General features: G+C 44.4%; 1 protein-coding gene across 1 annotated transcript in view; it reads right to left on the bottom strand.

The window, feature by feature from the left end:
- Positions 1 to 16,589, bottom strand: part of LOC108795732 (sorting nexin-29-like) — a 270,525-nt gene that overhangs the window by 111,375 nt on the left and 142,561 nt on the right. The window contains exon 5 of the mRNA XM_018567020.1: positions 7,290 to 7,345. Within this exon, the coding sequence (XP_018422522.1) occupies positions 7,290 to 7,345 (56 nt within the window). The remainder of the gene's footprint in view (positions 1 to 7,289; positions 7,346 to 16,589) is intronic.

Consider the following 16,589-nt stretch of genomic DNA (forward strand, 5'->3'; position numbering starts at 1 on the left):
GGGGGGAATTGTGAATTATATTATTTTATGTGTGCGGGGGTGGGGTTGGGGAAGGAACTGGGAATTATATTATTTCACAATGTGGGTGTGCGGGGGAAGACGACTGGGAATTTTATTATTGTACATGTGGATGTGCGGGGACTGGGAATTGTATTATTTTACATGTGGGTATGCGGGGGGAGGGACAGACTGGGAATTATATTTTACATGTGGGTGTGCGGGAGGACGGATGGCCTGGGAATTATATTATTTTACATGTGGGTGTGCGGGGGGGAGGGAGAGGGACTGGAAATTATATTTTTTACATGTGGGTGTGCAGGGGGGAGAGACAGACTGGGAATTATATTATTTTACATGTGGGTGTGCGGGGGGGAGGGAGAGGGACTGGAAATTATATTTTTTACATGTGGGTGTGCAGGGGGGAGAGACAGACTGGGAATTATATTATTTTACATGTGGGTGTGCGGGGGGGAGGGAGAGGGACTGGAAATTATATTTTTTACATGTGGGTGTGCAGGGGGGAGAGACAGACTGGGAATTATATTATTTTACATGTGGGTGTGCGGGGGGACGATGGCAATTTGTTCATCTGAAGCTTTATCAGTTTCTGAGACATGGATGTTTGAATATGGAGCTGAATATAATCAACTAAAACAAGATGGCTGCCACATTGCCTGGCAGCCATGGCAATGTGACCTATGACCTTTATGTTGCAGAAGATTAGGCATAGCATAGAGCTGTACCATTGGGCCAAGTTGCATCAGTTTGTGAGTAACAGTGTGCCAATTAAAGTCTTTTGAAAAAAAGGCCATAACAATAATAACACTATCTAAACACCATTGGCTTGCAGCGGCCATTTTTATTTTGGGATCGGGCCTATTTCTACAACCGTAGAGAAGAGATCACCCTGGACATATGTGCAAAGTTTTGAGTTATTCTGATAAATGGTTTCAGAGTTTAAGTCGTTGACAGAATATTGCACAATCCAAAATGGCTGCCGTTGCTTGGCCACCTAATAATAATAATAAAAATAATAATAAATATAGCTGCAAGCAGCTATAAAGGTGGCCAAGCAGTAGAGCCGGTCATAGCACATGAGAAGATATTGTAGTTAGAAAGATAAAAAAAGGCCATGATTTTATGAATTATAAAAAATAAATCAAATTCAAAATGGCCACCGACCTTGGTGACCTCTGGAAGCCATATTGTATTCGGCAGTTATGATGTTGAATTATCATATGTATAACAAGTTTAACATGCTTCACTAGTGATATAAATGCACATTTATGCAATTGGATGCAATGTCAAAAAGTGATTGGCTTGTGGCGGCCATATTGATTTGGGGATCGGGCCTGGTTTTACAACCGTGGTAGAAGAGGTAGCCGTCGACATATGTGGAAAGCTTTGAGTTATTCTGATAAATGGTTTCAGAGTTTAAGTTGTTTGCAGAATACTGCACAATCCAAAATGGCTACCAAACCATGCGGTCACATGACTTGTAATAAACATATATAAGTGCATAACTCAGCTTATCCTCACCTAGAAATTTGTATATCTGTAGCCTTAGTGGTTATGAAAAAAACAGATGTTTGATAATTGTCAGAAATAGGTTTTCTTAAACCTAGCTGGCCGCCAGAGCATGCAACCTATGACATTTATGTTGCCAAGGTTTAAACACAGCACAGTCCTCTACTATTGTTCCAAATTTCATGAGTTTTTACATAACGGTGTAGCAATAATTAGCATTTGAAAAAAAGAGCATCAAAACAATAGAAATATTTGTCGAATTTGACACAATTCAATATGGCCGCCAAACCAATTGACTTGTAATGTTCAGTTGTGAATGCAGATCATATCATGCCTATACACAGCAATTTGTAGATCTGTAGCTTTATCAGTTTCTGAGAAATGAATGTTTGAATATGGAGCTGAACATAATCACCTAAAACAAGATGACTGTCAGGCAATGTGATCTATGACCTTTATGCTGCAAAAGTTTAGGCATAGCATAGAGCTGTACCATTGGGCCAAGTTGCATCAGTTTGTGAGTAACAATGCGCTTATAACAGGCTTTTGAAAAAAAAAAGCCATAACAATAATAACACTATCTAACCACCGTTGGTTTGCAGCGGCCATTTTGATTTTGGGATCGGGCCTATTTGTACAACCGTGGCAGAAGAGTTCGCCCTGGACATATGCAAAGTTGGGAGTTATTCTGATAAATGGTTTCAGAGTTTAAGTTGTTGACAGAATATCGCACAATCCGAAATGGCTGACAAACCATGTGACCAGGAGAGCTATAATGAGCACATGTGGCAACAACGCAAAGCATAAGCTCACACAGCAAGTTGTACATCTGTAGCTTTAGTGGTTCTGGAGATGCAGGTTTCTGAATAGTAAAAAAAAATCGTCACAAAAAACAAGATGGCTGCCACATCATGTGACCTATGACCTTTATATTATAATAAGCTCTGCAGAGCACAGGGCTGTACCACTGTGCAAAGTTTCATGAGTTTTTGACCTACAGAGCACTTGTTACAGTCATTTGAAAAAAGCGGCGGGATAATAATAATAAAAATAATAATAATAATCAGCACAATAACAACAGGTGTCCTTGCAACTGCGTTGCTTGGCCACCTAATAATAATAATAATAATAATCAGCACAATAAAAAGAGGTGTCCTTGCAACTGCATTGCTTGGCCACCTAATAATAATAATAATCTGAACAGATACAATAGGTGTCCTTGCAACTTCATTGCTTGGCCACCTAATAATAATAATAAATATAGCTGCAACCAGTAGCCAAGCAGTAGAGCCGGTCATAGCACATGAGAAGATATTGTAGTTAGAAAGATTGAAAAAGGCCATGATTTTATGAATTATAAAAAATAAATCACAGCATTTTGATTTTGGGATCGGGCCTATTTCTACAACAGTGGCAGAAGAGTTCACCCTGGACATATGTGCAAAGTTTGGAGTTATTCTGATAAATGGTTTCAGAGTTTAAGTTGTTGACAGAATATCGCACAATCCAAAATGGCCGCCAAACCATGTGACCAATAGAGCTATAAGAAACACCATATGGCAACAGAGCAAAGCATAAGCTCACACAGCAAGTTGTACATCTGTAGCTTTAGCGGTTCTGGAGATGCAGTTTTCTGAATATTTGCAAAAAATTTCACAATAACCAAGATGACTGCCACATCATGTTACCTACCTTTATAATGCAATGAGCTCTGCAGAGCACAGGGCTCTACCATTGTGCAAAGTTTCATGAGTTTTTGACTAACAGAGCACTTGTTAAAGACATTTGGCGGAATAATAAAATAATAATAATAATCTGAACAGATACAATAGGTGTCCTTGCAACTTCGTTGCTTGGCCACATAATAATCTTACCAATAACAATAGGTGTCTAGCAACTTCGTTGCTTGGCCACCTAATAATAATAATCTTAACAGATACAATAGGTGCCCTTGCAACATCTTTGCTTGGCCACCTAATAATAATAATCTGAACAGATACAATAAGTTTGCTTGGCCACCTAATAATAATAATAATAATAATAATCTTTCCAATAACAATAGGTGTCCTTGCAACTTCGTTGCTTGGCCACCTAAATATAGCTGCAAGCAGCAATAAAGGTAGCCAAGCAGTAGAGCCGATTAAAGCGCATGAGAAGATGATGTAGTTAGCGAGAGAAATAGCAGGACATGATTTCATGAATACTCTTTCTACAAGTGCCTCACCACTGTGCTGCCCTGTGTTGCTCCCGGGATTAGAGAAGCCCATCTCACCCTCAGTCACAGCACTTTCCACCCACCTACCCTCAGTAAAAACTCCTCCCACCTATCTTAACAGTCACACTACCTCCCTCACACACATCTCACCCTTTGTTCAGTGTGCATCACCTTCCCACCCACCTAATGCCTGCTTACAGCACATCCCTCCCTATCCATCTTACCCAACCCACTCACAGTGCATCTCTCCATGGTTACCTCACTCACTGCATTGTTCCTGCCACCCACCTATTTCACTTTCAATCAACATTCCTCCCACCAACCTCATCTTAATGCATAACCAGGACAGGAAGTGTCGGATACTGCGGCCGGCGGACATCTTACACCGGCGCCCGCAACTTCCCCACAAGGTCACCGCTGCCTCCCCTCTGCGCTCTGCCGCCCCGAGGCTGGGCCTCGGTGGCCTTGTGGGAAATCCGGGCCTGAGGACAGGACTGGCCATCGGGCATACCGGGCACTTTGCTGGTGGGCCGGGCCGAACACAATCAGCCTAATGTTTGGCCCGTCCCGGCCCGCTATGCCCTAAGCTGCCAGCCGCCTAAGGGGGCGGGGAGCTGGTCCTGTGGATGAGCTGACAGGAGGGATCGCAGCTGCGGGGACATCAGCACAGACACTGCACTGCCACGATCCTCTCTGCAGCTCATCAGGAGGAGAAAAGCCAATGTTCTATCGAAAGTTTCAACTCCTGAGATCTCCAACGACCTGACTTAGTTAGAAGTAAGAGGTTTGGCTGAGAAGGCTGTACTGCATGCGTGCCACCTGCGACATTTCCCTATACACATAATACAGAGCAATACAGTATTAAAATGAACTAGGGTCAGACTAATCCAGCACGTTATTAATCTGAGTTGCCCCATCAATATGGCCGCCGCTTGCGCCCATATTGAGTGGGGCAACACACATTAATAACGTGCTGGATTAGTCTGGCCCTAGTTCATTTTAATACTGTATTGCTCTGTATTATGTGTATAGGGAAATGTCGCAGGTGGCACGCATGCAGTACAGCCTTCTCAGCCAAACCTCTTACTTCTAAGTCAGGTAGTTGGAGATCTCAAGAAATTGGAGTATTTGACTGAACACCGGCTGCCTTTCTGAAAGCCAGCTGAATAGTTGGGCTCCTCGGTGGCCACCTGCAGCTTCCTCCACCCACTTCAGCTGCCATAGGCTGGGAGGAAGACTGCAGGGCTACCATTGGCAGAGAAAGAGCGGGTCCTGAAGTGCAGGGCATTGTGCTGGACTGGAGGCTTCACCTGAGACCAGAAACCCCTCCCCCACCGCTGGCCTCAGAACTGTAAGTCACACCGCTGACCTTTGCACTATAGATCACAACACTGACCTCTGCGTCACACCCTGACTTCTGCATCACACTGTAGACCTCTGCACTCTGCATCACACCATTGACCACTGCACTCTGCGTCACACCTCTGACCTCTTTACTGTAAGTCACACTGCTGACCTCTGCATCACACCGCTGACCTCTGCACTGTGCATCACAACGCTGATTTCTGCACTGTGCATCACACTACTGACCTCTGCGTTGCACCACTGACTTCTGTACTCTGCATTACACCTCTGACCTCTGCGTTACAAGTGACCTCTGGACCTCAGCAATTTAATTTTTCAAATTGATTCGGCAGTGTTAGGTCCCGCGCAGCAGCCGTCTAGGGAACCATGCGGCGCCTTCTTACAGGGCTTCTGCCGGCTGCCCATCTTCCCCTCCTGAGACCCTTTGCCCGAGACTTCCCCCTGGTAGCCCGGAGCAGAGCAGCAGCACATAGTATGTACCAAATTCATATACTATTATTCTGTATTGCTGTATAATGTATTGCTGGGATTTTTATTCCTCTATAGCTAATGGTATTCTGCATTAGAGTGTAAGCACCTCTGTACAGAGACTGATGTAACTGGCTCAGTGTTCTCTGTACAGCACTGTGGTATATGTCAGGGCTATATAAATGTATAATAATAGTGTGTGACTGTGGGGGGACATTAGAGTGTTAGCTACTTTAGTGCAGAGAATGGCTAGGGGGTTTGGGGGGCAGTGTGATCCAATTCTCTTCAGCAATATGTCTGTGAAAGTTCTCATTCGTCCAGGTCATGGTATATCTGTAGAAAATAGGTCAAGGCAACTGGACTTGCTGTATTTTTCTTGAAGACGTTTCACTGGCCATCCAACCAGCTTTCTCAATTCAGAAATTTCTGAATCCAAAAAGCTGGTTGGATGACCAGTGAAACGTCTTCAAGAAAAATACAGCAAGTCCAGTTGCCTTAACTTATTTTTTACAGATATTCTCTATAGCAAGCTTCCTATCTTGTTGCAAGGTTTGTGTATTGGCTGTAGCAAGGCTTGTGTGTCAGCTGTAGCCCTCCTGTACTTACTAGTGGCTGGCCCTGCCCCTCGATTGCGCTTCTGTGTTTGGCTCCGCCCCTGTTGTGAGGGGTGGGGCCTGTCTGTGGTCACGAGATTGGGCTGTTCAGTCTAAAATGCCCAGGCCTATTTTTTGTCCCAGCCCTGTGCATAACACCTCCCTAGCAACCATTTTACCCTCCATAGTCACCTTACCCCCCTCTGCTCACAGGGTATACCTACTGCATTCAAACATTAACTCCCACTTACAGTAACTCACTCCCTGCATTCAGCATGAAACCTCTACTATCAGTACAACATTAACTCTCCATTTGCAGTCCCTGCTCTGCCATCATAGCCACCTCCTCCAATGCAAACAGATTCCTAGGTTTCCCCTTTGCTGCCTCTGTCCCCTGCCACCTGCATAATACTCTCCACGTTCACCATGAGTGCCACCCACAAAACTACCTTTTCTGGATTGGACACACTTTTATTCCAAAATGGAAGACTGAGGGGAAAAGAGGAACATCCAGTGTACAGTGCATTGTATACTCTTGGCATCCTACAGATGGAGAGATTATAGCAGAGTGCTGGTATAAAGCAACTCCAGCACGCATCTGCAGGTGTTGCATCATCACTAGCTGCCAGATAGCTAAGGAAAGAAGACATCAAATATGGAAGAAGTGCTGGTGAAAATAGCAGCAACTGTAATAATAAGAGTACAGAGAGTGTTAGAGGAGAGCAACTCATATGTATGGTTTTTACAACGTGCAAGTATGTCAGGCATACTTGCATACAATGGCAAGTACAGAGGCACCAGCCAGATCATTCCCTCTTTATTGTGCATGGAAGCAGTAATAAGCTGAAACAGAAAAAAATGGTTTCATGGTTGTGTTTAGCTCATACGCATCTCTGCTCAGATTGGTCTATTTGAAGTTCTACTCTGTAGTAGTAATACTTTTTATATGTAGAAAGACTAAAACAAAGCTTCATGTTTGTAATTGACAACACTAATATGACATCCTGAATTAAATATAAATATAGTTAGATATGCTCAGTAAGAGCTATGACTAAAGTCTCCATGGAGTCACAAACACACTAAGTTTATGATAGCTTTATAGTCATTCAGTAAAAACTTACATTTCAAAGTCTGACAAACTCTGATCTTCTGATGTTTGACTCAAATCTCCAGGTACCTGAAATGAAAAGAGTCTGTTTTACTGTATTGTATGCCTGAGATGAACGCAAAAAGTTGCTTTAATGGAAAGTAACAAATAGGAACTAACTATGGGCTGAAGCCCATGGTTCAGCCCATAGCTGAATAAGTATACTGTAGGTTTTCTAAATATTTTTTTACAAAAATATGCAAAAGAGATCAACTTATTGTAAATAAATGTATCCATGTATAGTAATGTTTAAAAATATCTTGTTTCTATACATAATTTTAGGGGCAGAAATATATGGTCATTACACATGCAGGTTCTCTTTTCTGTTTTGTTGTGCTTTGTGCTATAGTGCTTCTTCCAATTCAAGCCTATGAGTTAGTAGTCTATCCATTGAAAACAGTGCCCATCTCTAGCAGGCTGATACTGCAGCTCAAGAGTAAACCTATCATGAGAGACATGAGGGGCTGCCATTGGAGACCTTCTGAAAATGTAAATTGTCCGATTAGTAACAAAATGACTGAATTAAGATTGGGCTCAGTTTTGAAAGTAAACATACTGTGGGGTCACACAAAACAGAATGACCCCACAGATACACTGCCGGCACTATCTGGTGCCACAAAGTAGAGCTCTTGCTCACTACTCCTGACCACCTCTGCAAACTCTGTGAAAAAACAAAAGTTTTGGCTTTGGAACAAACATACATGTGCCATCCTCTATGCCGGAATTCAGAGCTTAGTACCTAAACAACCTATCTCCAGGCTTGAACATTTTTATCACGATGCTGTGCCAAGCCTTATCCAATTTACAATTTGTAGAAATATCTGTATATACATGGCATCTCTGTAGCAGCAGCCAAGTAGGGGCAGAGGCACACATGGTCCTTTGCAACACTGCAGGGAAACTGCTATACAGCTGCTGTTCACATAGCTTTGCATGATCTTGTGTCAGGCAGCCTGTGTAGTTCAGGCAGCCTGTATTGCTGGCTGCAGCCCTGACTGGCGTGGGTTAACTATCCTGTATCTTGCTGGCTGCAGCACTAGTCTAGCCAGCTGTGGCTTAATGAATCTAACCACACACCTCCAGCTTTGGGATTGGCCTTTTTGCTGCTGGTGCCCTATTTAGGCATTATCAGCCTGTTCCCAGGTGCTTGTGATAGTTCTTGCTATAGAAGCCATGCTCGGTCTCTGCAAATCCTGTCTCTGGAAATCTTGTTTGTCTTTGGTTCTGACCATGGCCTGTCCCTGGATTAGGCTTTGCCTTCTGCCGGCCCTGACCTCAGCTTGTGTCCGAATTACCCTTTGCCAGCCGCCTACCTTTACCTTAGCCTGTGCTATGATTACCCTCGTCAGCCACCAGCCTTTGACTTCAGCTCGTCCCTGGTTACTCTCTGGTTGTGTCTTTCTCCTTCTATCCGTACATCAGTTCAGCATCTGGGGCCAGCCTGTGGCATCATCCAATCAGAGCATTTAGTTTAAGTCCTGGGGGCATCCAAGTACCCAGTTTTGGTTTAAGACCTGGGGGCATCCAGTAGGCGTGCTTGCCTTATAGGAACAGAGGCTGCTATAGGTAAAACAACTTGTCACTATTTGCTCTGACGGCGTGCATCCACAGCTGGTCCTGACATTATCACAAGCCTTTAAAAAGAAGAGAACTGTACTACTACTGGATGTCGATGGATGCCGAAAATCTCATATGTTTGCAGAAGAATTATGCAAGCTGGCATGTCAAGTCCAGGATCTGTCTTTGTACATATCACAGCAACCCAGAGTTTCCTTTTCTTTTGACCTGCAAGATCCCAAACCCAAGGTCCATCTACCTGATCATTTTTCTGGGGACCATCACTAATTTTCCAATTTTGTCAATAGTTGCAAATGTTCTGATTAGTCCACTCTCTTCTGGCTCAGAGGTCCAGCATGTTAGCATTGTTATTTTTTTGTTACAAGGGGGATCTAGTCCTGGGCCTTTAGCTTGCCAGCTGATGACCCAGCTCTGTTCTGTCGATGCTCTTTTTTCTGCCCTCTGTCTTTTGTATGATGATTCTGACCACACCCACACAGCAGAGACCAACCTCAGATCCCTTCATCAAGGGAAATGCACAGCAGAACAGTACTGCTCTGAGTTCTGCCATTGGGCTCCTGATTCCTCATGGCTGGGTCATTCCATGCGGAGTCAGTTTAGATTGGACATAGCAGATTCCATAACAGACTCCATAGTGCATTATTCTGAGCCTAAGACTTTGGAAGAAGTAATGCACCTGGCCATTAGGGTTGATAGGCTTTTACGTGAAAGGCGTTCTGAGAATTCTACATCCATGCTTCCCAGTTCTTTCTCAGAGTCACCTCCTCAAGAGGTCTTTGTACCCTCTGCACCCTCTCAGGTTGAAGCTATGCAAATTGGAGCCAATCATCTATCACTCGAGGGGAAAACCAAATGAAGGACAATGGACCTCTGCCTATATGCTCAGGGGCACTTTGCTTCTAAATGCCCTAACAAACAGGGCTCCAGCTGCATAATCCACTCATAGATTGGACCTTGAAGAAGATCACATCCTGATGTATATATGTATGTATATAGGTGTGTGCATGTATATGGGTGTGCCTGTAGGAGTGGCATTGCTGGTGGAGGGAGCGGTGCCGCCCACCCCGAGTAATAATATTAATTGTTTCCCCCCCTATTGAATCTGCCACTGGCCCTGCCAGAGGCGCCCGGGGGACATGCCCCCCCTAGCTCCAGCACTGCCCCCAACCACCCCCGTGCCTCCCCTTCCCCCACATTGAGCCATTATTACCTGGCTTCTCCGCACTTTTTCTAGGTCCCGCAGCCTGCTCAGTCCGGGTACTGACGAGATGCCCCGCCTCCTGCAGAGCTCGCACTTTACTGGGAGCCGCGCATTGCTTGTGACAGCCGCTGCTTGAGTCAGTGAGAGGCAGCCCCCGGAGCCTCCGTGCTGCTTCAATGACGGCCCAGCCTGCACGGCATCAGAGGGCCCCGGGGACCACCAAAATTTTCGCGCGGACCACCAGCTGGCGACCGCTGGTCTATTCGACATCTCTTAAAATATATGAGCATTGTATTCAATGTTATGCTTAAATTCAAGCCAGAAGGCCCAGGTTTCGTAAACAATTGTCATGATCATTCCAGTATGTACAGTATAAGTTATTCTAGTAAACAAAGTCTGTCTAACGATTTAAACCATTCTGCAATAGAGGGAATATGAGGGGATTTCCAGTATTTGTGAATTAGAGATTTATCTGTATTCAACATAAAGGGTATCAAAGTTTTTTTTGTATGAACTGGGATAGTCCATTGTGAGATGAAAGAAGCAGGGCTAAGGGTTTATTGATAATGACAAACTAAAACCTCTGTTTTTAATGTTGTGAGACAGTGTAAACTTTTTTTGCAGGCTAGCTGGTATGTGTGCTGCAAAATGTTTGTGTTTGTACTGTGTAAAGCCATTCCATGTGCACCTTACTTTAAAAGCTAGTTATACATTGATGAGTGCAGTTAGCATTTGCTTCACCTTTGTAAATCTGGTAAGGCCAGTCCACCATGAAGAAGCAGAAGAGAAAGAGACCAAACATAAATCTTATGTTTAAATTCTGTAACAATGGGGATGAGATTTTTGTTGATATACTGTAGTTTCAGAGGAATAGCTGGATCGCCACCTCTAGGTATTCAATTTGTCATTGAATTTTAGGCTAAAGTTCATACCTAGGTGATTGAGTCGCGCGATATGCCGCAAAACACAGATTCGCATTGAAGTCAATAAAGGCTGTTCACACCTTTGCGGTTTGTCGTGCAGACCAAATTGCCTGTTGCGCAAAAAGGTGCAGGAGCTATTTTCGGATGGATGTCGTGTGGTTTGGGTCCCATAGACATCACTACGCATCACTAAGCATTGATAACCGTGTGGTTTTCAAAGAACAGTTGCGCAAAAAAAAAACGGCTCACCCGCCTAAGTGTGAACCTACCCTTAAGAGGGCAGTTCCAGGTCCAGCAGTGCATCCATGTGTTGTGATGCTAATGGATATTTCAGGACACCCACAGCGTCTGCTTGGCTATTGACAGAGAGCTGGTTTCTCACAATGGAAGGTGCCGTCTAAACAGACCAAACTGGTTTTGGACAATGGTATGGCTGCCCTGTATTGTTTCCCCATTATTCGTATCACAATGGGATGGTGTTATGGGGAAACCTTGTGTAAACATCAATAAAAAGAATCTTGCTGCACTCCTTACCGCAATAAACCCAAAGACTGGGTGGGTGCTTGTAGTGACCACGGTAGGCACCGTGTATAACACAGGAAATAATGTCACCAGCACACCATTGTTGTAAATCAATGATCCATTTTAATGGCACATTGCCATCCAATACAAGCGCTTTCGGGGCCGCACAGGGTCCCCTTCATCAGGCTCAGAATGACCAAGGTCATTCTGAGCCTGATGAAGGGGACCCTGTGCGGCCCCGAAAGCGCTTGTATTGGATGGCAATGTGCCATTAAAATGGATCATTGATTTACAACAATGGTGTGCTGGTGACATTATTTCCACTGGTTTTGGACAATGGTATGGCTGCCCTGTATTGTTTCCCCATTATTCGTATCACAATGGGATGGTGTTATGGGGAAACCTTGTGTAAACATCAATAAAAAGAATCTTGCTGCACTCCTTACCGCAATAAACCCAAAGACTGGGTGGGTGCTTGTAGTGACCACGGTAGGCACCGTGTATAACACAGGAAATAATGTCACCAGCACACCATTGTTGTAAATCAATGATCCATTTTAATGGCACATTGCCATCCAATACAAGCGCTTTCGGGGCCGCACAGGGTCCCCTTCATCAGGCTCAGAATGACCAAGGTCATTCTGAGCCTGATGAAGGGGACCCTGTGCAGGGACCAAGGTCATTCTGAGCCTGATGAACCTTGTGTAAACAATCGCACCTAGATTGGTCAAGCCTTGTTTAACCTTGACTACTGATGGCAATTATTGATGCTTTGCTGCCACCTAGAGGTGGGAAAGTGAAATACAGCATATTCGCTCTCATACAAGTTTTGAGGGGCAACACCCACAAGTGGGAGGCCATTTTCTCTGAAAAAAAGCCAGTAGCCCAAAGATTCAGGAGGACTTCACAGAGGACTTAACGATGGATTCTGACCAAGGGAGGACTGAACTCTAATACAAAGGATTTAGCAGAGACAGCAACGAGAATCCATTTTTCCTGCGAACGCCTAAGTGCCAAGAAGTCCTGTTCATAACGGAATTTACGGAATCTGCAGCTTGAAGCTAAGTACTATTTTAGTGTTTTCCTCTCTTAGAAACCATTACATGTACTAGAAGGATAGTGTGGTGGGTGCATGTTTGTAGCAGCCTGTATGTATGTTTTGTTTATATTTGTTTTTCCTGTAACTAAGTTTGTACACGCAGCATTTTTGCCAAGTAAAGTACTTTAAATGCTACTGGGTCAGTTTCCTTGAGCTTTACTGCAAGAACAGACAACAAAATAGAAATTAAAGATTTGCCAAGCTTTACATCTGGGCTCATCCTTGGGATAAGCTTTATTTGTAGTCCAGAGCATTACAATCCATCAACAAACATTTGACTTACTCCAATTAACTTTAAAAGCTAAGTAACCACTAGACATCTGCGCTTTGCACCGTGCGTTTCTTTTCAGATTTTCTGTTATTTTGTTTTTCGGGATTCGGGTCCGAAAGTCAACTCGTTTCGTTCTTTGGATTCGTCAGCCTCTACGCCTTACGTCTAATTGATTAAGTCAATTAGACATAAGGTGTAGAAGCTGAGTCAGTGACATCAGAATGCCTGGAGAGAAAGAGGACAGATGTGACATCCAGGAATGTGATTCTGATATGCAATTTTATTAGTTTTTATGGGTGAGAGTTTTTTTCCTCTACCGACAGTTGGGCTGTCGGTAGAGGAGAAAAACGTTAAGATCAGGATTGGTCTCATCTGAAGGAAGGAAGATCACAGCTTCAAATAGTGTGAGGAAGGAGTTTTCCCCTATAAGAAGTAGACTTGTGCGCCGTCAAAAAATTAGTTCCGTTTCGTTTCGGAATATCAGTTATTTCGTATTTCGTATCTGAAACTCAATTCGGATTCGTACGAAATACGAATTTTCGTTAGTTTCGGCACATTTTCGTAACTTTACGAAATGAAAGAGAGACAGCTGCCTGCGTTTAATTAATTTATGGACACTTTGTTTCAATTATGTGTTTTACACACTGACACAGGACGTTTGCTACTTTATTAGTCATTTTTGAGTTTTTTTAGATTATCACCTTGTGATTTACACAAAAAGTTGACTAGAAGATTTAATTTGGGAAATATTTGAAAAATATTATATATACATATTTTTTTTCTTTTCTCACAATAGTATTGTTCACTATAATATTTGTTTTTTGCACATATTTGTTTACTTGTTGGGTGATAGTGCTGCTTCACATATTTCAATGGTATTAATGCAGGCTCATGCAGCCAATTTAAGTGAGCAGCTGTAAGGAGAAACGCCGAGATTTCTTAGATTAATCGAGCGCAGAACTCCCTGTAGATAATTTACAAACGGAGTGATTTTATAATTTTTTGATCCATCAAAATTACAAAAAGACTTAGTTTTATCTACAAATGTACATATTTGGCATCTCCCACATGCATACATTCCTGATACCTTACCAAGGTTCGATAACCATGTCCTTTGTGGGATAGGGACATACTGTGAATCAACTAAATGATCTCTCAGATTCTTGTCACTAATTGCGAGTATGGACCCACTATTTCAGCCAAATCTGGACATAGCTGCAAGACGTGCCAATGCTGCTTCAGGTTGCCCCTTAAGGATTATTGGAGTAACTGCAGATTGTGCAATATACTGTCAGATTGCCCCGCATAAAACTGGTAACAGAGAGACATAGTTGGAATTATAGGCCCGTTAATTTTTCCTGGAATTCCATTAGACTGATAGGATTCATTAATTATAGTAAAAAATTTATATTTTTATACGTATTTAGAATTGTTTTGATCCTCATTATAACCAGCTTATACTTAAAAGTAGGGATGCACACATACCATTTTTTCAAGTCCAAGTACCGTTACTATTCCTCAAGTACTCACTGATACCAATTACCAATACCTTTTTTTTTAGTGTCATGTGTCAGTTTTTCTAAAACAATACAGACTAATGATTTTAGGACAGTGGTGGAGCGCCAGGGCCTGGACGCAGCTGCAACCCTGTAGACTACAAATCCCAGCAAAACATTATACAGCAATGCAGAATAATATGAAGCTACATATGTTGTGTTGCTCACTAAGGCTGTGCGGCTTTTTGGGAGGCTGTGCGGGGTCTCAGGTGGCTGTGCACGGTCTCACCAGGGTTGCATGTGGTCTCCCCAGGGCTGTGTGCTCTATCATCAGGTATCTGCTGGGTCTCACCAGGGCTGTTGGGGGGCTCAGAAGAATTTACGGGGTCTCACCAGGGCTGTGTGCAGTCTTACCAGGACTGTGTGTGGTCTTCACCGGTGGGCTGTGCAGTCTCACCAGAGCTATGTGTTAGGTCTCACCAGAGCTCTGTGCGGTCTCACCAGAGCTCTGTGCAGTTCTCATCAGGACTGTGTGCAGTCTCACCCGGGCTGTGCGGTCTCACCAAGGCTACGCGGTCTTATCAGGGCTGTTGTGCGTGGTCTCACCACGGTTGCATGCAGTTATCATCAGGGCTGTGCGGGTGGGTGTGCATCTCTCCAGGGCTGTTTTGGCTGTGTGCGGTCTTACCAGGGCTGTATGTGGTCTCACCGGGGCTGTACGGTCTCACCAGGGCTATGTGTTGGGTCTCACCTGGGGTGTGTGCGGTTCTCACCAGGGCTGCATGCTGTCACCAGGGCTGCGCGCGGTTCTCACCAGGGCTGCGCGCGGTTCTCACCAGAGCTGTGTGGGTGGGTATGTATCGTATAATGTCTGTGTGGGTGGGTGTGCATATCACCAGGGCTGTGTGGGTGGGTGCGGGTCACACCAGGGCTGTACTAGTGGGTGTGGGCCTTACAAGGGCTGTGCAGGTGGGTGCAAGTCTCACCAGGGCTGTGCGGGTCTCACCGGGGCTGCATGCAGTTCTCACCAGGGCTGGGCAGGCAGGTACGTGCCTCACAAGGGCTGTGCGGGTGGGTGCGGGTCTCACCAGGGCTGTGCGGGCGGGTGCGGGTCTCACCAGGGCTGCCATACTAATCGGCCGTATGAGGAGCGGCACACCAGCCTCCTAGCACACTCAGCCTGCCCCACAACAGCCCCGGGACATGTACCCCCTACAGAGCCTGCAGCCCGAGCTGAAGCAGCAGCAGACTGAGCAAATCCCAGAAATACATTATACAGCAATGCAGAACACCACCAGCTATAAAGGACTACAAATGCCAGCAATATATTACACAGCAATATAGAATGGCATCAGCTTTAACGGACTACATAGCCCAGCAATACATTACACAGGAATGCAGAATACTACCAGCTATAGATGACTACAAATCCCAGCAATACATTATACAGCAATTCAGAATACCACCAGCTACAGGGCTCCCTTTACCAATCTTCACCCTCTCCAGGCCCCCCCAAACCCCCCTGTAACAGTCTTCACCTTCTCCCGGTACCCCTGTACCAGTCTTCACCCTCTCCTGGCACCCCTGTACCAGTCTTCACCGTCTCCAGGCCCCCCAAGCACCCATATACCAATCTTAAACCTCTCCTGGCACCCCTGTACCAGCCTTTACCCTCTCTAGCAGGTACCCCAGGCCCCCTTGTACCAGTCTTTACCCACCCAGGCCCCCATCATGACAGTCTTTACCCACCGAGAAAACCCCCTCCCACAGTACCAGCCTCACCTGCAGCACCTTCTCCTTGTCCTTTATAAACTACTAGTTAAATTAGTGATCAATAGACATGTGCACTTCCAAAAAATTTGTTTCGTTTCGTTTTAAATTCGGATTTGTGTTATTTCGTTTTTTGGGATTCGGGTGTGAAAGTAAATTCGGATTCGGACGAAATTCGTTAGCGGTAGTTCGTTCGAACGTTCGTTTAGTTTTCGTTTCTTATTCGTTTCGTTCATTCGTTCGTTTGCAGCAAAGTGACATTTGAGGGGGAAAAATGTTTTTCTCCTCTGTCACTTTGCTCCAACGAACGAAACGAAAACGAACGTTCGAACGAACTACCGCTACCGAATTTCGGAAACGGAAATTCGGATTCGTTTGCATTCGTTATATCTGTAATTCGGAATTCGGATACAT

Source organism: Nanorana parkeri, unplaced genomic scaffold, assembly GCF_000935625.1.
Source record: "Nanorana parkeri isolate BGI_ZX_2015 unplaced genomic scaffold, ASM93562v1 scaffold998, whole genome shotgun sequence".
Lineage (NCBI taxonomy): Eukaryota > Metazoa > Chordata > Amphibia > Anura > Dicroglossidae > Nanorana > Nanorana parkeri.